Here is a 25,204-nt window from a genome sequence, read left to right as displayed (position 1 = left end):
GCTGCATGTAAAAATGCCATTTTTATTGAATCCTCATTGAATTGCATTTTTTAAAGTTATAAATCATCATATTTCTTAAATTGCTCTAATTAAGAAGAAAGTTCATTTTATATTTAAATCATGGTTGTGTGTGCTAACAGGTTTCTTTTTAAATCATCAAGTTTAATGTGTCCTCTTCTATGGTAAATTTCACCGGCAAATAGAATTGTCCCACCTAACTATAGCGTTTCAGCTATCATTTGGCCGTGTTGAATGAATAACTATCATTAAAATGTTTTAAGGTTCATGTTATTTTCATCGAAACCACCCGAACGTGTGATCACAGATTTAGTGCATTTATTCTGATGAGATGCTATTTTCACCCAGAATTGCGTGAAGAAAATCCAACGTATTTTATCTGCTTCGATCTCACAGCAAGCAACAGGTCTTCTTTAAGTTGTTTCTCTGCTTCGCTGAGAATTCGGAAGTTTCCACCTACCTAGATTCCATTAACTCAGTAGATAATTGAGATTGATGATTCGCATCCTGGACGGGGTCACCTTTTATATTTAATTCTAACTAAAAAATTTCCCTACAATAAAATGGTATTCCATGATACACGATATTATAGAAATAGTGAAAAAAAGCTGATATTTTGATCAGTAGCTCGGAAATATAAGCTTTATTGTACAAATTCGTCCATCCAACTGAAACGAACTCATCATTTCAAACAATTAAATAAAGGCGAGTTTGAATAAATAGCGGTAAAACGATAACTTTGTGTGGTAAAAGCTGTAAGGTGTTGCTTCAATCATTCATATTCTATATATTTCCGTACATCTTCATATTTTGAGTTGTTTGAGTTGTTATTCCTGGACGATTATGATGAAAAAGATAGCAATAATGAAGACGATGTATATTCTTCCTTCTAGAATCCCTGCATTACTCTGTTCCTTCCTCCAATCATCATTTGCTTTAACATGACGCCTTATTCACACTACAATTTTTCTGCATTTCCAAACTAAATCCTTCACAGCTTTAAAAAAAAGGAATATGCTTATGCTTCCCAAACAGTCTGTAATTGCTTACACTATATTTGCACCATCATCGGTAACAAATGATACTACCTTCTCAGGATTAATATGAAATTCTGCCACGCTTTTTAAGAGAACCTTAGAAATACAGCTGGCAGTGTGAGCTTCTGAAAGCTCCAACACACCAATAGTCCCACCAAATACTTCAGATCTATTTTTTATGTAAGTAATTCCCAGTATGCTCTTCATTTGAATAGATATCCAAATGCCAGTGATTACTGCTATGAACTTTGATCTGAACGTCATCAATCGAATCTCCCGGTTCTGAAACCATTCTCTATGTTTAAAGAAAGCAAATAATATTAGAAATGTGAATCGGTGTCTAATTTGTTGGCGAGTGCATCAAGTATGGGGCCGGTCACAAAATGGTAATATAATAATTCACTACGATCTTTCTATTACGTTAACATATTCATTTGCAGGCAAACGAACAATGTTCTTTAAAATGTGTTAACAAATATTATAATTAAAATATCACTAGAATAAGGGCTCAACAATTGTATATGTATTCATATTTACCGTTAAATGACTCTGCTCTGAACCAGTTTTCTTATTCTCGCATTCACAATCTTTTGTGTGTTTCATTTTTAGATGCTGCAGCATATTGGAAGTATTTCCTTTACCTTTTATTTCTTTCTTACACAAGAGACACTAAACATGACCCCAAGTTTGTTTTAAAAAATATTTCCACGCCTTGCTCTATGGTGGCGACATGATCCAATAACATACAGTGACTAGCGTGCTTCAGAGCGATGTAATGTGGTAATGGTTGCGTTCAGTGATTATATACCTGTCAAAGCACATTTCAATTATTTTGTGTTGGTGGTTCATTCATAACAAATGAATCATGTAACGAGAAGCGAAAATTAAAATAAAAAATAAATAATTTTTAATTCATCCCGATTCCTGATAATTTCAATGAATTGTACTGAAGTAGATTAATCATTCAAGCAATTGGTTATTATTATATCATCATTAATCGAAAGAGAAAAATCGATCACTTCCACCAAACGATTAATCGTTGCCATCCCTAAGCCAAATGCCCATTTCATGTTAATAAACGAAATTAAAGGGCACTATTTCCACGATACCAAAGAACAAAGAAAAATAATTCTATAAATTTTATAATGACAGATATAAGATAGCGTATTTGCCTTTACCCCATTGGCCTAGAAATATTTATTTTCGTCGTACAAATCTTTGAAGAGCAACGCTAAATGGCTGGAAGCGACTCCATATTTGGTATGCGGCCGATTCATTCCTATAAATTAAAATGTTATCTATACATGCCAATCAACTACATGCCTTTATTATTATGTCTGGATTGCTTTGCACCACCATACCATGCACCGAGGCCAAAGCTAGGAATTTTGTCAGGGGGGCAAAGATCAGTTTGCCGCCCCCATCCCCTGATCCCCCCTCGCTCTCTCCGTCCCCCTCCCCTTACTACTAAAATGTAATACATCAGTAAGCTATTTTTTTAGATGTGGTAGCTGAAATCACACACCGTATGTTTGCTATTAAGAAATTTTCATGAATATTATTGTTCAAAAATTTATAAATCAATAATTATTGTTAAATGATTTAATTAGAAAAATTAAATAACTTTATGCAATAAATTTGCAAATTTTGCCGCCCCCTTAAATCTGCCGCCCGGGGCACGTGCCTCTTCTGTCCCGCCCAGGCTTTGGGCCAGCCAAGAATCAGACCCAATGGGCCTAAGCACTCCTATGGCTGAACATAGGATTAGACGATGAAGGGTAGGGGTTGATCGGATTCCCTGAAGGAATAACACGTGGATCGCTATGGGTATCCCTTTGGGTCTATGGTAGGTACCATGAAGATTCCCACTGTGGATTATGCCTAGTCGTTAGCGTGCACTGATGCACAGATGTTGCGGCATTCGCTTTGGCCGATTTCGATTTAGATCCGTCAGTGTGCTCTGGGATTACGTACGGGTTGTAGCGATGGAATTCTCCAAGCAGAGCCACGTACGCCGCGGCAGCTGCTCTGAATTTCATCTGTTTTGGTTTCGGAAAGGCAACCCTTGGTAATGGACGCCACCGCGGCAGGATTCTCCCGTATTTCATCGAGGAAGGAACGCAGAAAATAGGGAGCTCGTGGCAATGGGACCTCGAAGGATAAAATTGCGATGTGAACGAGGTCCATTGGAGGTATTGAAATGGAAGGTAGTTACGCTTTTCCACAATACTTACCGTGTTCACCATTTAGTACTATTATTCGAACTTCCACTATATTATGCTTAAATCAGTTGAACCTAACCATTTGAGACAATAAAAAATAAATCAATTGTAAATAAAAATGAATGACATTCGAAAATTTTGCGGTGAATCTGGTCTCAATTTTTTAGCGGTGATGTATTTTGCATTTGGAATTGCAAAAAAATCAGTTAATGGTTAACTCTATAATAATATACGTGGTTGCGTTGACATTGAGAGTTTTAAGTATCTTAATTTTTTCTTAATAATAAAACGTTATTGTACTTTTCCACACGATTTAATTAATACGACCGGTTTCGTCGCAGAGGCGACATTATCAGGTACAGAAACCGTTATAATAACAGATATTTTGTTCTTGTTTGAGATAAACAAGAACAAAATATCTGTTATTATAACGGTTTCTGTACCTGATGATGTCGCCTCTGCGACGAAACCGGTCGTATTAATTAAATCGTGTGGAAAAGTACAATAACGTTTTATTATTAAGAATGGATTTTCACAAAGTAAAGCCAGAAACAATCAAGTTTATTAATTTTTTCTATTCATAGTGTGAGCTCTGAATTATAGAAGGAATGAACTTTTGAATGTGATCCTTTCGGTTAACGTTCGTGTGATTGCCGTGTAGTGTGATTCTCGTATTTCTATTTACGCGGCAGAGATTTCAGAGACATCAATATTTTTTAAAAATCAATATTAAAAAATTCATCAATTCAAAAATTCATCAATATTTTCAAAAGGACTAATTTTTTATATTTTATTCCATCCCTATCAGCTGGAGCTCTTGATATCTTTGTGATAAAACTTCTTCGTGACGTCCATATAGAAAAAACGGTATCGAAAGTATAAAAAAAATGAACATAATTAGGCGCGTGAGATGTTCCGTGCGACGCAGTGAGAGCGGAATCTCTTCGGCCATCTGCAACCATGGACGAAAATGTTCCAACACTCGAGATCCTGGAGAGCGAATCCTCATTTAATTTTCCCGAGCCCTTGCAGTGTTCAAAAGGATTTTTTTTCCCCATTAGTTGCTAATTTCGGGATGGCAAAAAAAGAAGAGGGCGCTGTGTCGCCGGCGTTGCAAAGGCCTCTCCCGGCCGAGAAGAGGGATGGGCGAAGACAATTCGTTAGCATGTGTCGGCGGCGCCGCTTTTGAAGGTCGCCGCCTTCCGCAGAATGGAACGATCTGTGTCGGAATTCGGTCAACAGCCGTGTGGGTAGGCGGGAATCCCCTCCCCAAGATCCCCCTCATTTCTCACGCAAAGCGCCGGGTCAACGACGTGGAATGGGGCAGGGGAACTATCAGCTGGAGGTAGCGCTCTACTAAAAGGCTGATCCACCTTTTGAACTTGCTGTAAATGTCCGACGGATGTGATGCATTTATCCGTGGAATGACGAAAGTTCCATGGCAACAGAGGACATCGAGTTGCTGACGTCCGCTAATTTTGCTCAATTCGCAACGGTTTCTTCATTAAGAATTTCGTTTAAAACGGCTCCTTTCTCGGAATCACTGCCTTGGGAAGCAGTGTAGGGCATAAAGGAATCAAATCCTTCACCCCGAAAACTTGATGGTTGTGGGAATGGCTATTTTCGAGCCTAAACGAACAATGTTTATTTAATCGGACGAATGCTGGTTGTCCATGAACCTTTAAAGTTATCGTTTTAATTAAAAAATAATAAAGGAATTCTATCTGCCGCATATAGGTTGAGGAATGAAACTAAAAGTGAAATTTTTAAAATCTTAATCCACGAAAAAAAAGTGAAAAAAAACCCCAGGGTCTATTGAAATATACAAGCTTCACTTACCCCACTTTCCTCTCATATATTCAATAAGAACTAACAAAAGCTGCCTGGAAACTAAAATTCAGCCTATGAATTGTGAGGAAACTCGATCGCTTAAATTTCCTATGAAAATGAAATTTGTCATTTTAATGTTTTTTCAAACAACACGTGTTCAGAGAAAATGTAGGGACTCTAAAGATTTAAAATTCATATGAAATTTGATGTATGAAAATTGAGCAGCAGGACACTGACATTAAAGAATATTTTTCATTTTAAAATTTCACATCACAAATTGGTGCTACTTCTCATTCTCAATTAATTTTCACAAGTTTTCACAAGAACGGTTGATACGTAATTCGCCTATGATTGTGAAAACGATTATTGCTGCACCAGATGTAAGCCTTTATGTTAAAGCTTGAACGCTAAGTAGAGCATATTTTAGTTCAGGAAAGTAAATTTGATATTCTGATGTCTTGGTTATCTCCCGTATGCTTATATCAATGTTCTATTGGAATGTTCCGTCTTGCATAAATATAACATATATGTGCTCACGGGAATAATATATAGACGAACGAAATATGTAATTTGGAATGAAAAATTGCTTACCGGTCTACAGAAATAGCGGCCAAGGAAAATACGGAGGCAGCTACACTGCAGTTGGCCACGAAGTTAGAGAATGAGCAGTACACTGCTCCAAATGGCCAATCCCCGTCCAGCATGAAGACCAAATTGAAAGCGCAGTTGAGCAGTGAAAGAAGCAGGTCCGAGACGCTGAGGTTGACTAGAAAGCAGTTGGTTGCTGTTCTCATCCTCCGGTGACCTGTTGTAAAAGAAAATGCAAAATTAAGACGAATTCCTAGTTTGCAAATTATGTAGAATATCAAGTCTCGAAGGAATCTAACTTATTATTACATTGACAGCAAGGTATAAGGTGTTATTAAGTAAGAAAGATTAAAAAACGTGATTTTTCCAAATTTATTATAAAATGCTCTAAAGCGTAAAAAATAAAAATCCATGATAAAGTGAGTATAAAAAACAAGTGGAAATTTTCACATCTTAATATATATATAACTCCACCAACGACCATGGCTCCGATACTGTCATTTCCCATTTTGAGAATATCATAGAGTGTCGAAACCATGGTTGGTAGCGGAGTTATATTGGAGGACCGGACTGATTTTATTCTGCGCAAACCGTTCAACGTAATGAAGCGAAATAAAAATCTTGCGACACATCTGAAGACTAAAATGAGAGGTGTTGCGTTTGTTTACGTCGAGTCGTTGTGCAGCACCAGCGTTACGCGTCTTAACCTGTTCGTCGCCGCGTGCAACGGCAGCAATGAAGAAGCTAGAGGAAGAGCGTGCGTGCGTGAAATTTTGTTTTAAACTTGAAAATAGTGCTACGGAGACTATAGGAATGATTTAGTAAGCCTCTCTAATGAAGCTATGAATTGAAGCCAGTATTTTGAGTGGTATAGTTGTTTTAAATCGGTAATAACCTCCACAAATGAAAATTCCCGAACAGGGCGACCTTCCACATCGACAGACCCCAGCCATTTCAAATTGGTGAACGATTTGGTACGGGAAAATCTACGTTTAAGAAATAGGTAGGTAGCTGGAGAAATCGATATTAGTATTGGATCCTGGCAGATAATTTTGATAGACATTTTGGGCATGACGCGCGTCGCATCAAAATTCGTCCCTCATGATGGCGTGTCCACCACGATAACGCGCCGGCTCAGGCGCTGACCGTGACAGAGTTTTTCGCCAAAAGCAGAACTTCCGTTATCCCGCGGCCACCCTACCCCAAGACGTGGCTCCATCACACTTCTTTTTGTTTCCATGGTTAAAATCAACCTTGAAAGGGCACCGTTTCAACTCTATTGCGGACATAACAACTGATTGTACAGCGAACCTGAAAAGGATCCTAAGGCGGCTTACCATGCAGGATGCGAAACCTGGAAGAAACGTTGGAAAAGGTGTGTCGTCAGCCAAGGAAGGACTTTGAGGATGACAAGTTCAATTATGCTGTATCTGTCGAAATAAACAAGTCTAAGTAAACAATCAGTCCGGTCTTCTTTTGATCACACCTTGTCTATCGCATTTCCACCGCGTCAAGGCTTAAACGATTTGATACGTTCGTAAAGAGCTGTTTATCACTCAGAGTATATCCTTATTGGACTTAACAGAAATAAGTGTAGAAGAGCCTGATAGGTGTGAAGATAGGTTCGCAATATTAATACCTAAACCTAATAAGTTTTCACGCTTTATTCTCCGAGTGTTTAAACCTGTTCTGTTAAAGAAATTTCTGCCGAAGAATTTATAATTATCCCCATCTGGAAAGAAAATGATAAACTATTTTTCCTTATGGAAAATTAGTTAATTTGTTCGATTACGATAGGACAAAATTTCAAATGTTCGATCATTGAATATTATATTGTCATCAGAATGAAGCAAGTGTACACAATTTCTAGCCGATCCGACAATTTGAAGTGGGCTAAAAATATAAATGACAATATTCCTTCGATGAAAAAGACAAAAATACGAAGAAATTTAAGTATAAGAGTGTAGTAATCAATCTAAATTCATTGCCGATCATAGCAGGGCTGCGGATGTTTCGTTGCCCTGTGACATTTAAGATGCATTTCCCAGGAAAGGATAAGTTTTTTCGTCTTTCTCGACGCACACGAATGAGATTTTTATGTGGGTAGCTACGGAATAAATGAAGTGGAAGATGAGGCCTTATTCAGATACAAAAAAAGTGAAGCACTCAATAACCTTAATCTTTTAGTTGACTCATATCTGTTGAACGGAAATGTTTGACGTTGAAAACGGAATTTATAGTTTATTTTTGGCTCCTTGAAATCAAAAAGTAGCATGAAAGTATACATCGAATAAATTTTGTGTCACAACATAAAGCAGATAAACTTTTCTTTTTATAGCTTCGTTTTAGTGAGCTTTTTGAGTGACTTTCTTAATATGAAATTCTTGAAAACTCCCTCTAGATATCTACATTCAGGAGATGAAACCCTGACTGATGTGGAATGTATTCTCAGGTAATTCGCAGAAATAGCATCCCCATATTGCAGAGATAATGTAATTTGTGGAAATTTAGGAGGCAATTCGAAGCCACACGGGATCTTGTAAGAAAACATGAAAAAGCCAAGGGGGAAAGTGTGGGTGGTCTTTAAGGAAAGGGATCATTTGCCCTAAAAAGGGGGAAGGTTTTCGCGTTCCGAGAAAAGAATGTGAAATCAGAGCCTGCGTAAAGGGGTGTGATGAAAGATAGTGATTCTTACTGCGAAAAGCAAGTTCTATCCTATGAAAAGTTTTTCAAAGATGGTAGGTGAAATGAAATAAATGCTTTCTTAATGTTAAGCATTCAAATTCATCTTCATTTGGCATTCAATTCATCAAATGGTAAAAAGCTTGTTTTTGCACGAGTGTTGCTTAGAAAATATTTCTTTGCTATTCAGGTGGAATATATATATTCATTTGAAGCAATAGTTTAATTATTACTGGATTAACCTAATAGGATACTCCTTTACAGTGTTTTCTGTGCTAGGATATGCATTTATTATTCAAAAAGTAAGTCCTTTCCTATGCTAAGGTTTTCAAAGGTATTAGCTGTAATGAAATAAATGTTTTCTGAATTTTACCTACCTATTTACAAATTTATTTTCAAATTTTTTTTTTTTTTTACAAATTTATTTTCATTTAAATGGCAAATGGCTTGTTACTGTAACATATTTTTGGACATTTGTTTCTTAAAAAATGTTTCTTTGCTGTTCGCGGAGGATGAAATAGCGATTTTCGTTTGAAGTTTTTCTTCATTACTGGCTAACTAAATAGAATATTTATTTGCAATTTTTATGCACTATGCTACACATCAAATTGGAAGTTTACATCTCGAAATTCTCTTTTTCCTTGTTGCCGATGTCTTAAAGGTTGTCGAAGAAAATTCTTAGTCTTCCCTTTATAAGCCTATTTAATCTTGCTAAACCATCAAGGACTACACGGTGCCCCTAAAAAGTAGTGCTCGTAAAGTTTTCCGGTGTTGGCTAATTTTTTCGAATACTATAGCCTCCAGCTGAATGTGGAGTCGCGAAAGCTTTTGTCCATTTAGATGGGCGGAACATGGAAAGTAAAACGTGTGGGAGGGGTTAAGAAAAGAAAAGGTGAAGAAACCATATCAAATGCCTAGCAGAATGACGGAAATAGCGTCTTATTTGTGGCTGGAATGACCAATTTTCCGTGTAGCCTGAAATAATTCAATGAAGCGTGCAGCTGACATTTCTTTCGACCCAACATTCTTACGACGGTCCCGTCGCGGAGAGACAACGTCCCCTTCAGCAGACCCTGCGGTGAAACGCCGCAGGCATTCGAATCCATTGAAAACGTACTGCGACTTTCAAAGTTGGTCTAAAAATCTTAAGCAAGAGACCGCCACTGCTACCTTTCCTACCAATTACCACCGGCATTTAAAGAATAGATTATTATGTCACCAAGATTTCTTCTGCGCATAGCTGTTAGTTGTTTCAAGGACTGTAAATATCTTGAGAATATGAGTATCATGCATCTTTTTAGCGTGGAATCCTTACTTTTATTTTATGATAGTGCATTAGATGCATGTTTATGTGGAAACTACTCATGACATCGAAGGTTGGAATAGGCTAGGTTGCTCGACCGGGGTTGCGTCGCGTCGTTTCTTAATACATAATTTGAGCATTCGGCTGTGAATCTGTGGTTTTCGTGTTTGAATCTCAGTCAATAATAATTTTCGTCCTCCTATTTTTATTCAGTAGAGCTTCTTGCTGATTTAATGAATCTCAAGGAAAGAAGATAGCCCCCTTAATTGAATAATTGATTAATACCAACGGCTTGAAATCTATCATTATCTACCAAAACCAGTATTCCTTTGAAGTTTTTATGCTTGAATGAAATTTGCTTTGCTCCTTAATTCAATCTTTGGAAACATAGTTTTTTAATATAAATATTTTTCAAAAGTACCAATTGATTTTCTCGTCTTATATTTTCACCATGTCAATACAGGTGCATGAGTCCGTCATTTTTGGGAAGTAATAAATTGTTTAATCTACTTAAATTGACTAAAAGAAGGTATTATTTGATAAGGGTGACTTTGTGATAAATTTAATAATATTCGTTAAATTTTCTCTTACATTGCAAAAATGTAAGGAATGAATTAATTTCGGAGATTTTTAGAACGAAAATGCAATTGTAATTGCAGGTAATTATGCACCAGGTATGAAGATGAATTCATGCCACTTGTTTCCCTCAATACGATCATCAACTATGTTTTAGTTATTTAAGGGTTTAGTATCTTAAACAATTCCCTGGCGCAAACTTTGCGATAAATGAGAAATTAATCAATTATATTTGGACAATTCCTTTCATGCCGGTGAAAATACTTCTCTTGCCCTTGATTAATTTAACATGTGATATGTGATGTACGTAAAATTATTATTCTTCCCTCTGTATGATTAAATACATTTTTTGTGGAAATAATGTCCTTTTTGTTTTATGTAACGTTCCGTTTCGCATTTCATTCATTTCATAATGTTTATTTGCACTCATATATCCATTTAAACAATCTTCTCTGTCATATTTTGATTTTCTTTTGACGTAGGAGACGACTCATCCAGCGTATTAGTGTGCGTTTTCCTCAGTTTCACCTTTGGACTATGATATTATGTTTTTTCCTCGGTAATTTATCGTTCAAATCTTTTTGACATTTTTTTCGTGACACAACCGGCATTTGACCTCGATACATGGAAGTTGGAAATGACAGTAATCTGCGAGAATGCGTCGGTTAAATCCAATTTGAGAACTCGACGTAACCCGAGGAAATAGAACGACTTTCCTCTTGTATTTAATGCCGACTTTGACTTGTTAATTTTTTGTGACGCGCAAGGTGTTGAAAACTATGATGTTACTGGTTTGAGTAAAGGGAATAAAATTGAAATTTTCAAATGTGAGAAACGAGAGCAAAAGCGAGTATAAACATATAATCTTGTCCTAAACCACGAGTTGAAGCAAGGAAACCCCACACATAATATCCAGAATTATACTATCAAGTAGTGCTAGTAAGTTATGACAGTTCTATTGCTTGTCAACTAATGCAAGAAATAAGTTAACAAGGCAAAATTCGGAACTATGAATCTTTTTTCCTCACTTCGCCAAAATTACTTGAAAAGGGCTAAAGTTACCGCAGTTTTGACCGAAGGATGAAATTATTTTTAAGGTCAAACTATACAGCTATTCAAACGATCCCCTGAGGTGATAACTCAGAATTTCCTTGTTTTTGTTATTCCGCCAAATTAAGCCGTATGTCATGACGAAGATTGGGATCTCCTCCGGAATTTTCTTGAGTAGACTCTTGGAAATGACATTATCCCCCCCAAAAAAGGCTGGCAAAATTCCATTAGGGCTTCGTGCTTCTGCGGCGAGCTGGGTAAGTGAAAGCCCTTTATGCTCAACAGAATCAATCGTAGTGTTCGTGACAGTCTTCATTCGAAAGAAGAGCAGTCCAAGAAATAAATCATCGATTATTTAGGGGTCATAAGGAGATAGTGTCGTTCGATGAAAGAAAGGGGTGCTGAAATACATAACCTCTGCACAGGGCAATTTTACCACATGCTTGGGGTAAGCTCTTTAATTATCAACCTGACTTAATCTCTCATGAATCTCTCATATAAAGATCTCCCATTGATTTCGTATTATTTTCTTATTTCTACGCGTGCCAAATCCTGAAACAAATATCCAAGCAAACCTAGCAAAGCTCAAGAAAATAGAATTTTATTTTCATGTTGGCCTGGTAAAAAGCCATACTGTGGCGGTGCCGGAAATAGTTCGGTGTCCTCAGAAAGTATGTGTTGTCTTCCATTTTATGATCGAAAATCCTTACGAATATTACTGATGATTGAAATGGTGACAATAATAAATTTTTTGACAATTTATCCCTTTTTTTAAATTTTTATCGTGTGTAATACGTTATAATTCACGAATATATCAGAAAAGGTACTATTTCTTGATGTCATATACAGTTCCATAACTTGTATTAAAGAATTTATGTTGACCTACGAAGGCTAAGCTGTGGCAAGCAAATTGGGTAGAGACAGAACTTTCTCACCTACAAAGCTTTAATTATCCCCTTGAATCGAGTATTTGGATAGAGACATTTGAGTAGGATGTAAGTGTAGCACTTTATGAAGCCTTGTCTTCTTGATGGGAAAGAAAAAAACTTAAACTTCGAAATAAAAGTTTCAACGCATAATGTAACGAGAATGTAAAAAAAATATAACTTCAATGACCTGCATCGTACTAAAAGGTCATTAAATAATTCGTTTAGCTGTATTGGGTTGTAGAAGCATGCTAAAAACTTAAATAAGAAAAAAATGAAGGCTTCTCCAGAAAGTAGCTACATTTTGCATGGACAAAAACCTGAAAAAGTAAGATTCCACAGGGTTACTATTTAAGATCTCTTTCTGAACGGATGTTTTGTTCGAAGAGAGGAACTTAGCTGAAGGGCTCATCTTTAAAGTTTGATGGCTCTTTGTAATTGCAATTGATTTCTTAGCCATTTACAACTAGAGAAAGGGTACACCATGAGGTTCAATTTTCCATATTTTCTCTGAAGATTACCGGCTTTTAAAATGTATCTAATGATAAATTAATTAATAAAATGATAAATTCCCGAAATTTCACGCGTGTCTGAAGCTATTTTCAATTTACTTGAGTCAATAAAATTTATTTCAACCAAAATTAATTTGTTTGAGCATACATATTCGTTGGAAGCCAATTTATCTTCCCGGAAACGTTCAACATTCGACCAAAACATTATAAGGTTAAACAGGTTTATTCACGCAAGCACCCTTCAAAGGTGGTTAATAAAAGAATAAATTTTATAAGGTTTACTTAATATATTGAAAAAGCAAGACAAGTGTTCCGTAAGATGGCTCCATCTTTAGGTGAAGGTCGTCAGATGGTTGCGTATTTACATCGTTTTTTCTTTAATTTTCTATAATGAAAAAGGTTCCACAAAGTTATCCTGAAATCATTAGTTACCCTTCAAAAGCTTCGATTTTTGTCCACCAAGTGTCATAAAGTTCGACTTTATTCAGCATTATCGCTGTCAGTCTAAAAAATGTATCCATAGCCGTTATTGAGCCAGTACCCTTCTCTCATGGTGCAAATGACCTCAGTTTTCGGTCATCTACTCCAAATACCACACCACTCGACTCCAATATAGGGTCTTAAAATGAATTCACGACCCCGTTGTACAAAAAAAACTTTAGCACCATTTCTGAAGTCATTTCAGTACCTTTTAGTAGTTTGGTATGTACTGCAGTTCTTTCAAGAGACAAAATTACATTGAATTTAGGAAATATTAATTTTGCGTGCCGCAATTTCGAAAGAAAAACAGCTTTTATATTGAGGCATGCGGTCAAAAAGGTGAATGATCATCGTCACTGCTCGTACGGGTCAGCGATTCCTTCCATGGCGAGAGAAATGCTGCCTGGATACCCACTTCATTTTGAGAGTAGATTTGTCAGAAGCAGAATTCCTTCGCCAGGCATGTCGTCTGATGACGTGGGTAGTTCGGAACTAGGAATTGTTGAAGCGTATCGTCTCTCAAAAAAAAGTCTGACTATGGTATTTGGTATCTGAGAATTTCCAGGTGCTACGAGGATAGGACAAGTGATAGGCTGGGTCGATAGATATTTGTGAGACCATTGCTACTGGCTTCAGACTGACAGGATGAACTGTGGCTCGTTTTCCACGAAATTGTGCTGGGGTGAATATTTAGGAGCACGGGTACATTTTGAAGGGTCATTTGAAGGGTAGGCACGTAACACGCTGTCTCCAAAACATTTCGGGACAGGGTGTTGGGATGGAACCACTTGACTACTCCCATTCTCCACGGCCTTGTATGGCATAAAAACTCATCTCACCGCTACAATTACCAAATATTTTAATTGTAAATTATGATGGAGTGAAAAAGTAGATTGAGTTGAAATAGATATTTGATGATAGATACTCGAGTTGCCCGATCCTTGATCTTTATACTAATCCTCAAGCTATAAGCGGCGAAAAGTCGACAGCCTTGACCCTTTAACATATAAGTTGATGACGTCACTAAATCTTGCCGAGCGGCTCACCGCTTCTCACGGCGCAGTAATCTTCCCCTACAATGCACCGAATTCTTTTAATAATTGAAGATTTCGAATTAGGCCATTGTTATGTTTCGTTTATTTGTGAGTATCATGAATTGGAAGAAAAAAACGGCCAGCATACAGCAAAGTATTTCATTTTTTGACAGCCAATAATTTTGGCGCATTGGTGGTAGTCATTATGTTTTATGTTACAAAAACCTGTTTGAAATCTCATTTTGGTGTTTTTTCAATTTTTTTTAATAGAAAGGAGGTGGTAGGAGGTTGCTAAAGCAACAAAGAAGTTACTCGTTTTGTATGTTACCCTCCGCCGCAGAGTCAAAATAATTTACTCGTTAATATTAGAAAAAAATTAAAGGAGCTAAATTAAACTCTCTTACGCAAGACAAAGTTATAAGGGATGTGGGAGTACTAGAAAATTCGAGTCAAGGGGAGTAGTTGGTACTCGACTCGAGTATTTCGAGTAGCATTATGAATGTCGAGTCTATTCTAGTAGCTATCAGATTACTCACAATTACTACCAGCGTTTCTCGTTATCTTTTCTTTTTTAACCTCAAGCTAAGCATTCGGAATATAATATTCATAAGAGGATGGGAAAAATGAGGATTTATTGGATCATGCGTTGCTGCATTAGAAATGTCCAGAAATTACCGTACTCGACTCGATACTCACGAGTAGTTTTCAACTCGACTCGATACTCGACTCGAGATCAAAAAGTACCACTCACACATCATCCATACTAAGTTATGCTTATGCGTGTTTTTTCTTTTTCCCATGATAAACTTCTGAGAAAGAAGCCTTCAAACTCGATTCGCTTTATTATTAAAGCGGATATTTGGCGGGCCACAAGAGGTATACATATCATTCATCATAAGTCTACAACCCTACGATTGGTTTGATGTAGCTTTCCATTACTCTCTCCTATCCGCTACTTTTTTTTATAGCGACGTATTTCTTCTCTATTACATCCTTTATAACCTGTCCTAAGTACCTCATTCGGGGCCGTCCCTTGCCTTTCTTCCCTTCCACCTGTCCTTCTACGATTGTCATCATCAGGCCATCATGCCTTGCAATGCTGCAATTAAGCTTTCCTGTCTTATCCTTAAGGAGTTTAGAAGATTTATCTTTTCTCCTACTCTTCTCAGCACTTATTATTATTTACTCGGGCTATCCATTTTATAGATATACAACTGTTCAAATTTCAGATAGGTGAGATTCAGATATTCAATATGAAGTTTGCTTTTATCAACACTGTTGAACATGTTAAAGATTCCATACTCCAAGCGGTAGTTGCGATAGAATTCTATTTCTTAATTTTTGTTTTCTGTTCGTCTGCCGCGTATACTCTACTAGTAAATAACTGCTAGTAAGATACTGGTGACTCATGTCTTTGCTCCTCCGCAATTCTTATGGTAATTTGAAAACAATTATAAAGTACATTCGTGTTTGGGAGTCAATCATGAGGTACCTATTATCGATATTATCAACTTTTACAGGAGGTATAACCCTAAAAATGCTTTCAACAGCTTTGGATGGTAATGGAAAGGACAGATCCCTCGAGGGAGGCGTACGGAAACTATCTTGGCGACTTTAATGGGGTCTCAGCAGTCACGTATGCACGTATATGTTCCCCCTGGGTCCTTGCCCTAGACAAGAGCTTTCTGTTACTTCGCCATACTCGGCTGGGTTTGGATAGATGCCATCTCAGATTTCTCTCCGCATGTTCTCATCTGCGGAATCCAGTGAAGAAAGGGGCGAAGATAAAATAAGGGTTGGAAAAGACGGCGTTCGGAGGCGATAAGTATTCGCTTTGACGTCGTCGCGATGCTTTCCTGGCGTGAAAAATTTGTAGAGAGAAAGTTCTCACCGAAAGGAGTGAAAAAAGTCGCGCGAGGAAGTAGTTCCTGTGAATATTTCATTCCCACAAAAAGCCCTTTTGGAGGATTTCGCGACAGGAGCTAATGTCCTCCATGTACGTGAGTTGAATAACTCCATGCGTTTGCAAAAGCAACTCTTGCTATGAGAGATAGAGCAATTACTTATTTGTGCAGGCTATGTTTGCACTATGTTCTGCTGAAGTGCTTTCGAGTCCCTAGGTAAAAGCTGTTAATACTTTCTCGGAGTTGAAAATGAAGAGAAGTTTTGCATGGAAGATGTTATCTCCGCGTACTTTTAGGACGGAGCATCTCCAGTAGGGTGTGCATTCCTTACTTAAGTGCATACCTGCCATGAAAATGTCGTAGACGCAGTCGCATGCTTTTCTGAATTTTCTGACTGGGACTTGGGAATGAGCAAAACTTTACGAAAATGACCACCTTCTTTTTGTGTTAAATTACGTCTTTCACCAAGTTACTGAGCATAGAAAATTTTCAATAGCAATGGATCATTAGGTGATTCAACCAGATTTGTTTGGATATGTGAGGGTAGAGCTCACCCCGAACGAAGTCACGTGCATGTGAATGTCACAAGTTCTGTCTAGGAGGAGTTTCTTTCTCTTGGTCGCGTCGCACCTCGTGGATATTTTTTTATGGGTTTTAGAAGACTTCATCCGGAATGGAGATGGGAAATTGACCTTCATTTGTGGAAAGTAAACGCAATAGTAAATGAGAATTACCAAATAATGGACTCGCTCAGTCAAATAGAGGCTGCAAAAGCTAAAAGGAGACTTTATTTAAATTTGCCATATTATTTAGGTGAAGAATTTTTCCGGGATGATATAAATGTTTTGTTTTCATGCATGTTTGGAGTTTTGAAAATCTTTTCCAACAAAAATGAAATATAATACACAAGGGCACTAATGCAATTGTGTGGATAGCCTGAATTAAAAAAGATATTTATTAAATAAGCCTTCAAATGAGTAGAGCTCATTGCTATTTTTGTTTGGGTGAGACTGAGGTTTGCTGGTACTTGATGTCGAAATAAATGCTTTCCGGGATAGATACGTAATATAGTTTTAGGTTGTCTATGCTGCGAAAAAAGGAAATATTGGTGAGAAATTTAAATTGATTGATGAAATGAGAATAAAATGATATTCACCCTAGGCTGGTGTCCTTTTCATCAGGAACCTTGACAATTATTAATGCTGGAAATGCCTAAAGTTTTGCTAGTTCAATAAATCCATCTAAATTGCAAGAGAGACAGAAGGTATCATTAGTAGATCTCTGCACTGTACTCTGGACTGTATTTTTTTCTGTGATGGATGTATAGGTTTTTAGATTGGATGGTATTCACATCATTGTTTTAGTTTGAGATACCTTCTTAATTATAACATTCTTGTCTATTATAATTTTTGGGGTATCTTGGCTTGTATTAATTTTGATGATATTCATTCTAGCGCATTTCGTTTGAAATTAGTCGTACAATTTGAGTTGCCGGCCAAGAGAAATTTTACCGTATTTATTACACTGGCAACGGTGATATTTCTGGATTCATTCTTCTTCATGTGCACAAATTATGATATTTATTACAAACTCACCTATAATCTAAGTTATACATTTTTATAAGTCAAGTTTTATATTGAAAAGTTCACAAGAATATATCTTAAGTTTGGGTTCAACTTAAGAAAGGTATTTCAATGTTGTGGATTATGTTGGGGATAAACAATCTCTTTATTAAACACTGTCAATTTAAGCTTATAGGTGCGTTATTTTCCGTTAAAATAGTGAATCAATTTGTCGATGAGATTGAACATGATGTAAGTACATTTTTATATTTGATTCAGTGACGTTGAATTCTCAGGAAATCAGATTTCCCCTGGAAGGAATTGGATAAGATTCTTGGGAATGTTACATTTCGGCATAAAATGAGAAAATAAGTTATTCAGAATGTGAAATTAGATTTGATATCCATTCCTGTTCAAAAAGAAAATGTAAAAATAGGAGTGAGGTAAAAGATAGCTGGAGGATGAAGAAAGATATGAGGTGAGCTTTCCCAGGCGTAAGATGAGACTAGATTACATTGTTCATTCTGACGCTTACCATCACGTGCTATCATTCCAAACTTTTTAGAATTCTATAGAGATGAACTGTCGCAACTTTGCCTTACGGTTGGTCGCATTAAACTTTGCGATACGACTTTTTAAATACGATATACGCCCTAAAAAAAACTTCTTCATGTGCAATTTCACATTGCTGCGAAACTAATGCTCTTATTTCATATTCACCGCAGTTCAATGAGTCAATTATCATTTCCGCTGATTGGGTAATCGAGGTATTGCAATGAAAATAATTGTTCAATTTTCGGACGAGAAAATGAAATAAGGTAACTACGTAATCTCAGCTCGCCATATGTTGGACTATTTTAAGAAAGTTCATATTTTTTGAGAAGCATTAGTGATCTTTCGAGTAGATTCTTTTCCTCTCTCCTTTGTGGATGGACTTGCTTGTTGGCATTGAACGCACATCTTCATAATTCATTGACGGAATAGGAACAAGATAGCTATCATTATCACACGTAAGCAAAGGAGAAGACAATTCTGCGCGATATGGGGAGGGTAGCTTGGGATATACGCAGAGCAATGCGCACGTGAGAGGACGGCTCTGAGCGCTCGACATGTTTGCGTCTATTGAGGTCGACCGATGTCTTTGAAAAGTGTGTTCGTCCTCTTCCGGCGGCGAGCCTTCGTGCGCCCTCATATTTTCATCTGTCACAGGAGTCGATCGGGAGCAAAAACTTCTCTCGTTCCTCCAGCGGCGGCTTCCTTTGCATCACAGGCTCGGCATTGCACCTCGACCTTTCGGCCAACCCCGATTTTTGGGGAAGCCCCTTCGTTCCCGAAAGCTGTGATCCATGCCACCTAGCGTTAGGCTCTCTCGTCCCTTAAGCTAGTACCTCGTTTGTTCCCCTACCCAGCTTTATACGTCCCTCTATTCGGACTCAATGTCGATCCAACTGATACACATGGCAAAGAGCATCCTGTAATGCGACCTTCTCTCGGTGCAGGGAAGGATCGTATCTTACACTGAAAAATGTGAGACGAAAGAACATGTCAAAACCCTTACGTTGTCAGTATTATCTTTAGGGACCAAATAGTATTTATATGAAAAATGGATCATGGTTTGGTTACTTTGACCGATGAAAAGTACAGCCTCACTTTGTACCATTGGTATATGTATCCATCCTGACTCTAATGGGTTTGTAAAAGGGTAATGCTTTCTTTGAAAATGGTGTTGTCTTTTTGATTATCTTCTTCTTCTAAAGGTTTCGATTGTTGTTGCAGCCAAGACTTCCAAAAAAATATTATCTTCAGCATTTATCTCCATGCCATTGTAAAAGGTGTGTCTAATTTCCATCGAATGTATTTTTATGCATATTTTTTCCCGCAATTAATCTTTAATATTTTATTATATTCCGTTTGAAGTAATAGAAATAGAGAAGGTTGTTCAGTCCAATAAGTTTTTCTATTATTATTTTAATTTTTTCAAACCGTTCTTTTTCTCCTTGCCCTGATAAACTTTCTTAATAGTTTTTCTGTCGGCCCACCTATGTCTCGTTACCCTACTCAAAACCCACATTTCTTCTGCTTCTAATTTGATCATTTACCTTTCATTAGTATCCATGTCTCACATCCGTACATCATCATAAGCCATACCATACTTCCTAGGAATTTCTTACAGTTCTGATGCTAATGCTATTTTTTACTAGAAGACTTCTGTAACTGAAAGGCTTTCTTGGCTAACGCTATTCTTCTTTTGACTTCAGATGAGCCGATTTTTTCATTCTTGAATGTGCTACCAAAGTAGCAGGATTATGCAACGTAATACAATCTTATTCCACCGATTCATGTATTCGTTATCTTTCCACTGCTCTTTTTTTCTACCAACATGATTTTTGTTTCCTTTTTGCTTAATTTTTAGTTTCAGTTAATATAAATCATTATTTAGAATTTAAAGTGTTTGATATTTTACTAACTTAAAGTGTCCATTTATTTTCAGAATAGGATCGAAAGCAAGCAGTTAATTTTAGTCAAATATATGTTTATAAATTTTATGGCTTAGATGGTAAACTATTGCCTCAAAAGTTTAAATTTATCGTAATTTTAAACAGTGTGCTGGTAGTTTACGGCTGGTATAAGCTGTACGAAATTGAATGGAAAAGTAATTTAGAGAAAGTTTTTCTTGGATGAAATATTTAATTGGAGTTACGATTTATGTTTTCGCAAATCGTATTTAGAATTTAATAGCATGGAGGACTAAGGCTATAAATACACTGGAGATAAATTTTACCACCACGGTAATATCTTCTTTTTATCCTTAAGGAATTAAGGAATTACCTTGAGTGCAATGCAGTCCTCTACCAAAAACAAAGTAAAATTGAATCATTAAGGTATACGCGTAGGCTATGTGGGGCTTCTTGATTTTTTGAGCCGAAGGAATTATATATTCTGAGCAGTGGCTGTGCAAAGTGCTAGCTGTAATCCACCTTCCCACGTCCTTCGCCGCTATTCCCATATTATGCATTACGTTGAAGACCTTTAGACAGTTTCAGACCATTCAATCTCGAAATGCGTGGGGGATTATGATGGATAATACGAAAATGAGATGCAAGGGTATCTCCCAGAATCTTTTGAGGCGTAGCGCTGTAATTATATGTAATTTTTTCCTGCATTTATAATATTCTTACTTCTACTGCTAACGCCCTTTTACGGCAGCTTATTTTAGAATATAATATTTAGCAATTTAACGACTTTTAACTATGAGGTAGAAACGATTTCAATGACACAGTCTCCCATATGAAGTTTATTGTCTGTTAAACCTGAGGTGTTCAAGCGTTAGTCTGCAATTAGAGAATACAAGCCCACGACGTTTTCATACGTTAAGTGGGAAGAATGAGAAAATTTGACGTATTATAAGTACGTATGTTTATTTAGAATCGATTTCACCAAATTCAACCAAATTCACCACTGTTCTAAATTGCTTGCTGACTCGATGATAGTACGCGCCTCGTGAGGGCAGTAATTGCCCGAAAGAGTTAGAGAGCGTTTCATTGAAAGCTATGAAGCGAGAATCATCAAAAGTTTACTTTGAGGAATTACATGCAACCTTCATCCTATAGTTTTAAAATCGATTCTGGAAAAACTTTCAACGCAGTGGCATTTTTAGCATTTGCTTTAATTATTTTTTCATTTCATTTATTTTTACGAGTTTATGCTTTTTTACGACACAAGGGATAAAAAAATGAATAATGGCGTTCCTAAAGTTCACATCGCATCACGAATCAGGTAGCTACCGTGAATACCAGGGTGTTCACGCGATCCCTGATCAATATTAATAATAACAATAATAATTTTTATTTACCGTTAGAAAAAATACGTTTACAAGGATTCGTCAAAATTCGTCATGATGCATGCAAATTTAAATAGTCTTAAGCATAAAGAAATACATGTATGAAAAGGATGAAATATAATGCTCTAAATATTACAAATGGCATTCCAGATATTAATTTGCGCTGCAGAATAAATGTTTATTTAATACCCTCTATGTTCTATTTGAATATACTAAGTTTCAGGCATTCTATGCCAGATGGCAGTTTGCTGCATGGATTGAGTCCTTGATAGTACTTTTCAATCTCAGTCATAGATTTTATTAAGGAGGAGCTCGCTGGCTCTTGTGTTGTGGCTACGGAAATCAAGACTGTTTTTCGGATAATACTTTGTTTTTATACATTAAGGACAATGATCCTATTGCATAAATTTACGGTACTTGTAGGATGTTTAGTTCCACTTATATTGGATTAGTGGGTGACTGTATAGGAGCTTAGATTTTGGTTCAATGAATTATTTTTTGAATTCAGAATATTTCCTTCATCAGAGCGTGGACGTTAAGACTTATTATTTTTCATTTGAGTTGTATTTTATCATAATCTGTTAGAAACTGTTTAGAAATCCATTCCAGATTTTGACTATATAGAGCCCTTTCAGTTGGGCGAAAGATCCACAGAGAAAAAATCATTCGCCTTGACCGGAATCCCGGTCAAGGCGAATGATTTTTTTTCTCTGTGGATCTTTCGCACGATTGTACATTCCGGGTGACTCCCGTAAAAGTTATCACCGCGGCTAGTCCCGGTATACTTTAAACCTTTCAGTTGGATTTCGTAAAAATTCGTCATGATGCGTGCAAATAAATGTAGGCTAAAGCATAAAAAATACGTGCATGAATATGATGAAATATAATGCTCTAAATACTACTGTTAATCATGCACAATTACTTCCATATTATTAAAGCCAATTTCCACCTACGGTAGAAGGGTTTATCTCTAACAATTCGCTGTTCATGTAAGAATTGAAAAATTATAGAAACATTCGAATGTTATATTTAAAATGTTGCAGTATTATGCGCTAAAACTCCTGATCTATTTTATCTTGCGAAGTGAATAGAGGATAAGTAACTACTTATCTGGATTTTTAAGCCTTTTCAGCAAAATATTTATTTTCAATTTTTTATAATCCGGACGTTAATACTCCTTTGGTCGGTACCTTTTTTTTTAACTTAGCACCGTCGACCTTGTGAAATCAGGTACTCTTTGTTCTAGGGAAAATATTTTCTTTGCTGAACTATGCGTGTGATATCGGAGATTTTTCTTAGCACGAAATAATGCAGTTATAACGCCATATTGCGTGGGTTTTCTAACGTAATTTCATCCAATTCTCAGAGGATACCGCAGCCTCTTTGGTGAAAAAAATGACCTACTCCCAGTTTTTCTATAAAAAAACTCTCTCCCGGTATCTTTCAAGTTAATCAAATTTTTGCGCCAGCACGGAGATAATTCGTAGCGAGTAGAAATGACGTGGAGCAGTGCGGCTGTATAAATAAAGGACGTTTCCCACTGGAGTTGAACTCGTCTGTTGTAGTGCTGGAGATTGGAAGCTGGAGGCTGAAGCTTTAGGGGTCAAGGTGACCTTGCTAAGTTCTTATCTCTGTCTCCATAACGGAGGAAAGAACAGTTGAGATTGACGTTCATGTCAAGCGGAAACCATGTTTTCCCGCTTTGCGTTATATTCCTTCCAACACGACATAATGAGAGTAGAAACGGGCTACTGTCATTAAAGTACGCTCTAGTTCACCACAAAATCATCACCAATGTTGTTTCAAAGGTGATAAGGTGTCAGAGAAGAAATTATCTTTGAGCCTCCCGTTTGAGTTTCCTCCGGGCTTTGATATCTCTGAAATATTGGACCCTCTGGTGTGTTCCAAACGTTACTATTATGCCAGCATTGTTTATTTTATAAAACACTCCTAGATTTTCTCAATGAATTGCAGTTACATCACAATCTCTTTTGCGCTTCCTATTACTTAGTACTCGGGAAGCCATTTTAGTATATAGTTTGCCTGTAAATTACTCTTGGTCATAATTGAAATGCTGTCCATTTTATAAAAACTCATAGATGGAATTTAAAACCGCGCTTTGTCACATTTTCATAAAATTTGCATTTGGTTTGTCATCATTAACATACTCGATTACTATTCAATCACATTTTTCTTTAAGGAAGACGATTAAAGTCCGTAAGACCGATATTTTTCAAGAATTACTTCCCGTTTAAAAGCAGTTCTATTTTCGCTCGTATAAAATTTTTATATTTGCGATCCATACTTAGGTTGATTAAATTCTTCTGTGTTTACCCAGAAAATTGAAATGAGATGACTTGAGGGAAAGTGTTACAGAGGTTGGTTGCATTGGATGGGTTACAATAGCCTCCCACGTTATCTTCTCTCTCCCATCCCCTCACTTGATTAATGTAACAAATGAGGTTGGTAGGTTTATTTTCACTGAAAATGCTGAGCTGCAGTGAAATGGTCGTCGGTTTTCACATCCTTAACGAGAAGATAGTTCTTTTGATATTTTCCCTTGATTATGCTGATTTAATTTCAGTGGCGGAATTTCCAGCGATCGTGTTGAGGAAATTTTTTTGCTATCCATCATGCTCAGTACTTGTCATTCATCACCAACTCTCTATCACCTGCACAGTGGCTTTTTGACTCACATTTAATCGTGTAGATACAGAGAAATTTGACAGTGGTGGCTCAGTATTTTCCTCGTATTGAGTAAATGGCGGTCATTGTCCATTGATACCTTGCATTGTGTTCAAGCTCATCGAAAACCTCATGATTCGATTGCGGCCTAACGTCTAAAAATTCCACTTCCCAGAACGCATTACCTTTTCTGACTCTGGGGAAGGGACTCTCTCGAGAGTAGGGATAGATGATGAGTGAATGGAGAGATAAGAGCGTTTCGTAATGGGTACCCTCAGGTCTGAAACAGCGGAGATGGGTTTTGGGTGGATGGGCGAGTCAACAGAGGCAGTGCGTGAGGGATGTGTGAAGGCGAGGAGCCGAAAGGAATGGATCAGGACGAAACTGAGCGCGCATCTAATGGATATGTGGTTTAGGTAGTTTACGGGATGAAGACGGCATCGGTTATTGGGACGAGTGGACGAGGAATGGGAGCTAAGTGGATTTTGAAGTGAAGACACAAGTTGGGACGAGGATAGTGTGGAAAGTTCATATTGTACTCTGTCAAATGTCCTTGGTAGAGACATTGCTAATGCCGTGAGAAACAAGGAATATTACCTTGACCAATATATCATGGTGCATGATTGAAATATACATGTGTGAGGGGGTGAGAGGAAAAGGGGTACTAGTGACTTTTTTTCTAAACAGAGTTTGTTAGAGAAATTAGGTAAAGAAAATGTATAAGATGAACTACATATTTAAGAATGCACTTTATTTTCCTCTCGATGTCAGCACAAAACAGAAACTCACTCGTATCCCTTGGCCACCAAGTTTTTTGTACATTTCTTTTATCGATTTCTGTACCTAACTCTGTTTAGAAAAAAGATCACTAGTACCCCTTAGCTTCTCAACTCCTCATACAAAAGAGTATATCTGTTTGTCTGTCCGCTATGGGTTTCCATACGGTTGTACAAA

The 25,204-nt window shown here is 37.1% G+C and overlaps 1 protein-coding gene across 1 annotated transcript in view; it reads right to left on the bottom strand.

The window, feature by feature from the left end:
- The window catches only part of LOC124159762 (tachykinin-like peptides receptor 86C), a 172,762-nt gene that overhangs the window by 13,823 nt on the left and 133,735 nt on the right, over positions 1–25,204 (bottom strand). Inside the window, exon 2 of the mRNA XM_046535675.1 lies at positions 5,699–5,912. Within this exon, the coding sequence (XP_046391631.1) occupies positions 5,699–5,912 (214 nt within the window). The remainder of the gene's footprint in view (positions 1–5,698; positions 5,913–25,204) is intronic.

This window comes from Ischnura elegans, chromosome 5 (assembly GCF_921293095.1).
Source record: "Ischnura elegans chromosome 5, ioIscEleg1.1, whole genome shotgun sequence".
In the NCBI taxonomy this organism is placed as follows: Eukaryota; Metazoa; Arthropoda; class Insecta; order Odonata; family Coenagrionidae; genus Ischnura; species Ischnura elegans.
Note: the sequence above shows the minus strand (reverse complement) of the source record. Positions and strands in the feature narration are given on the sequence as shown.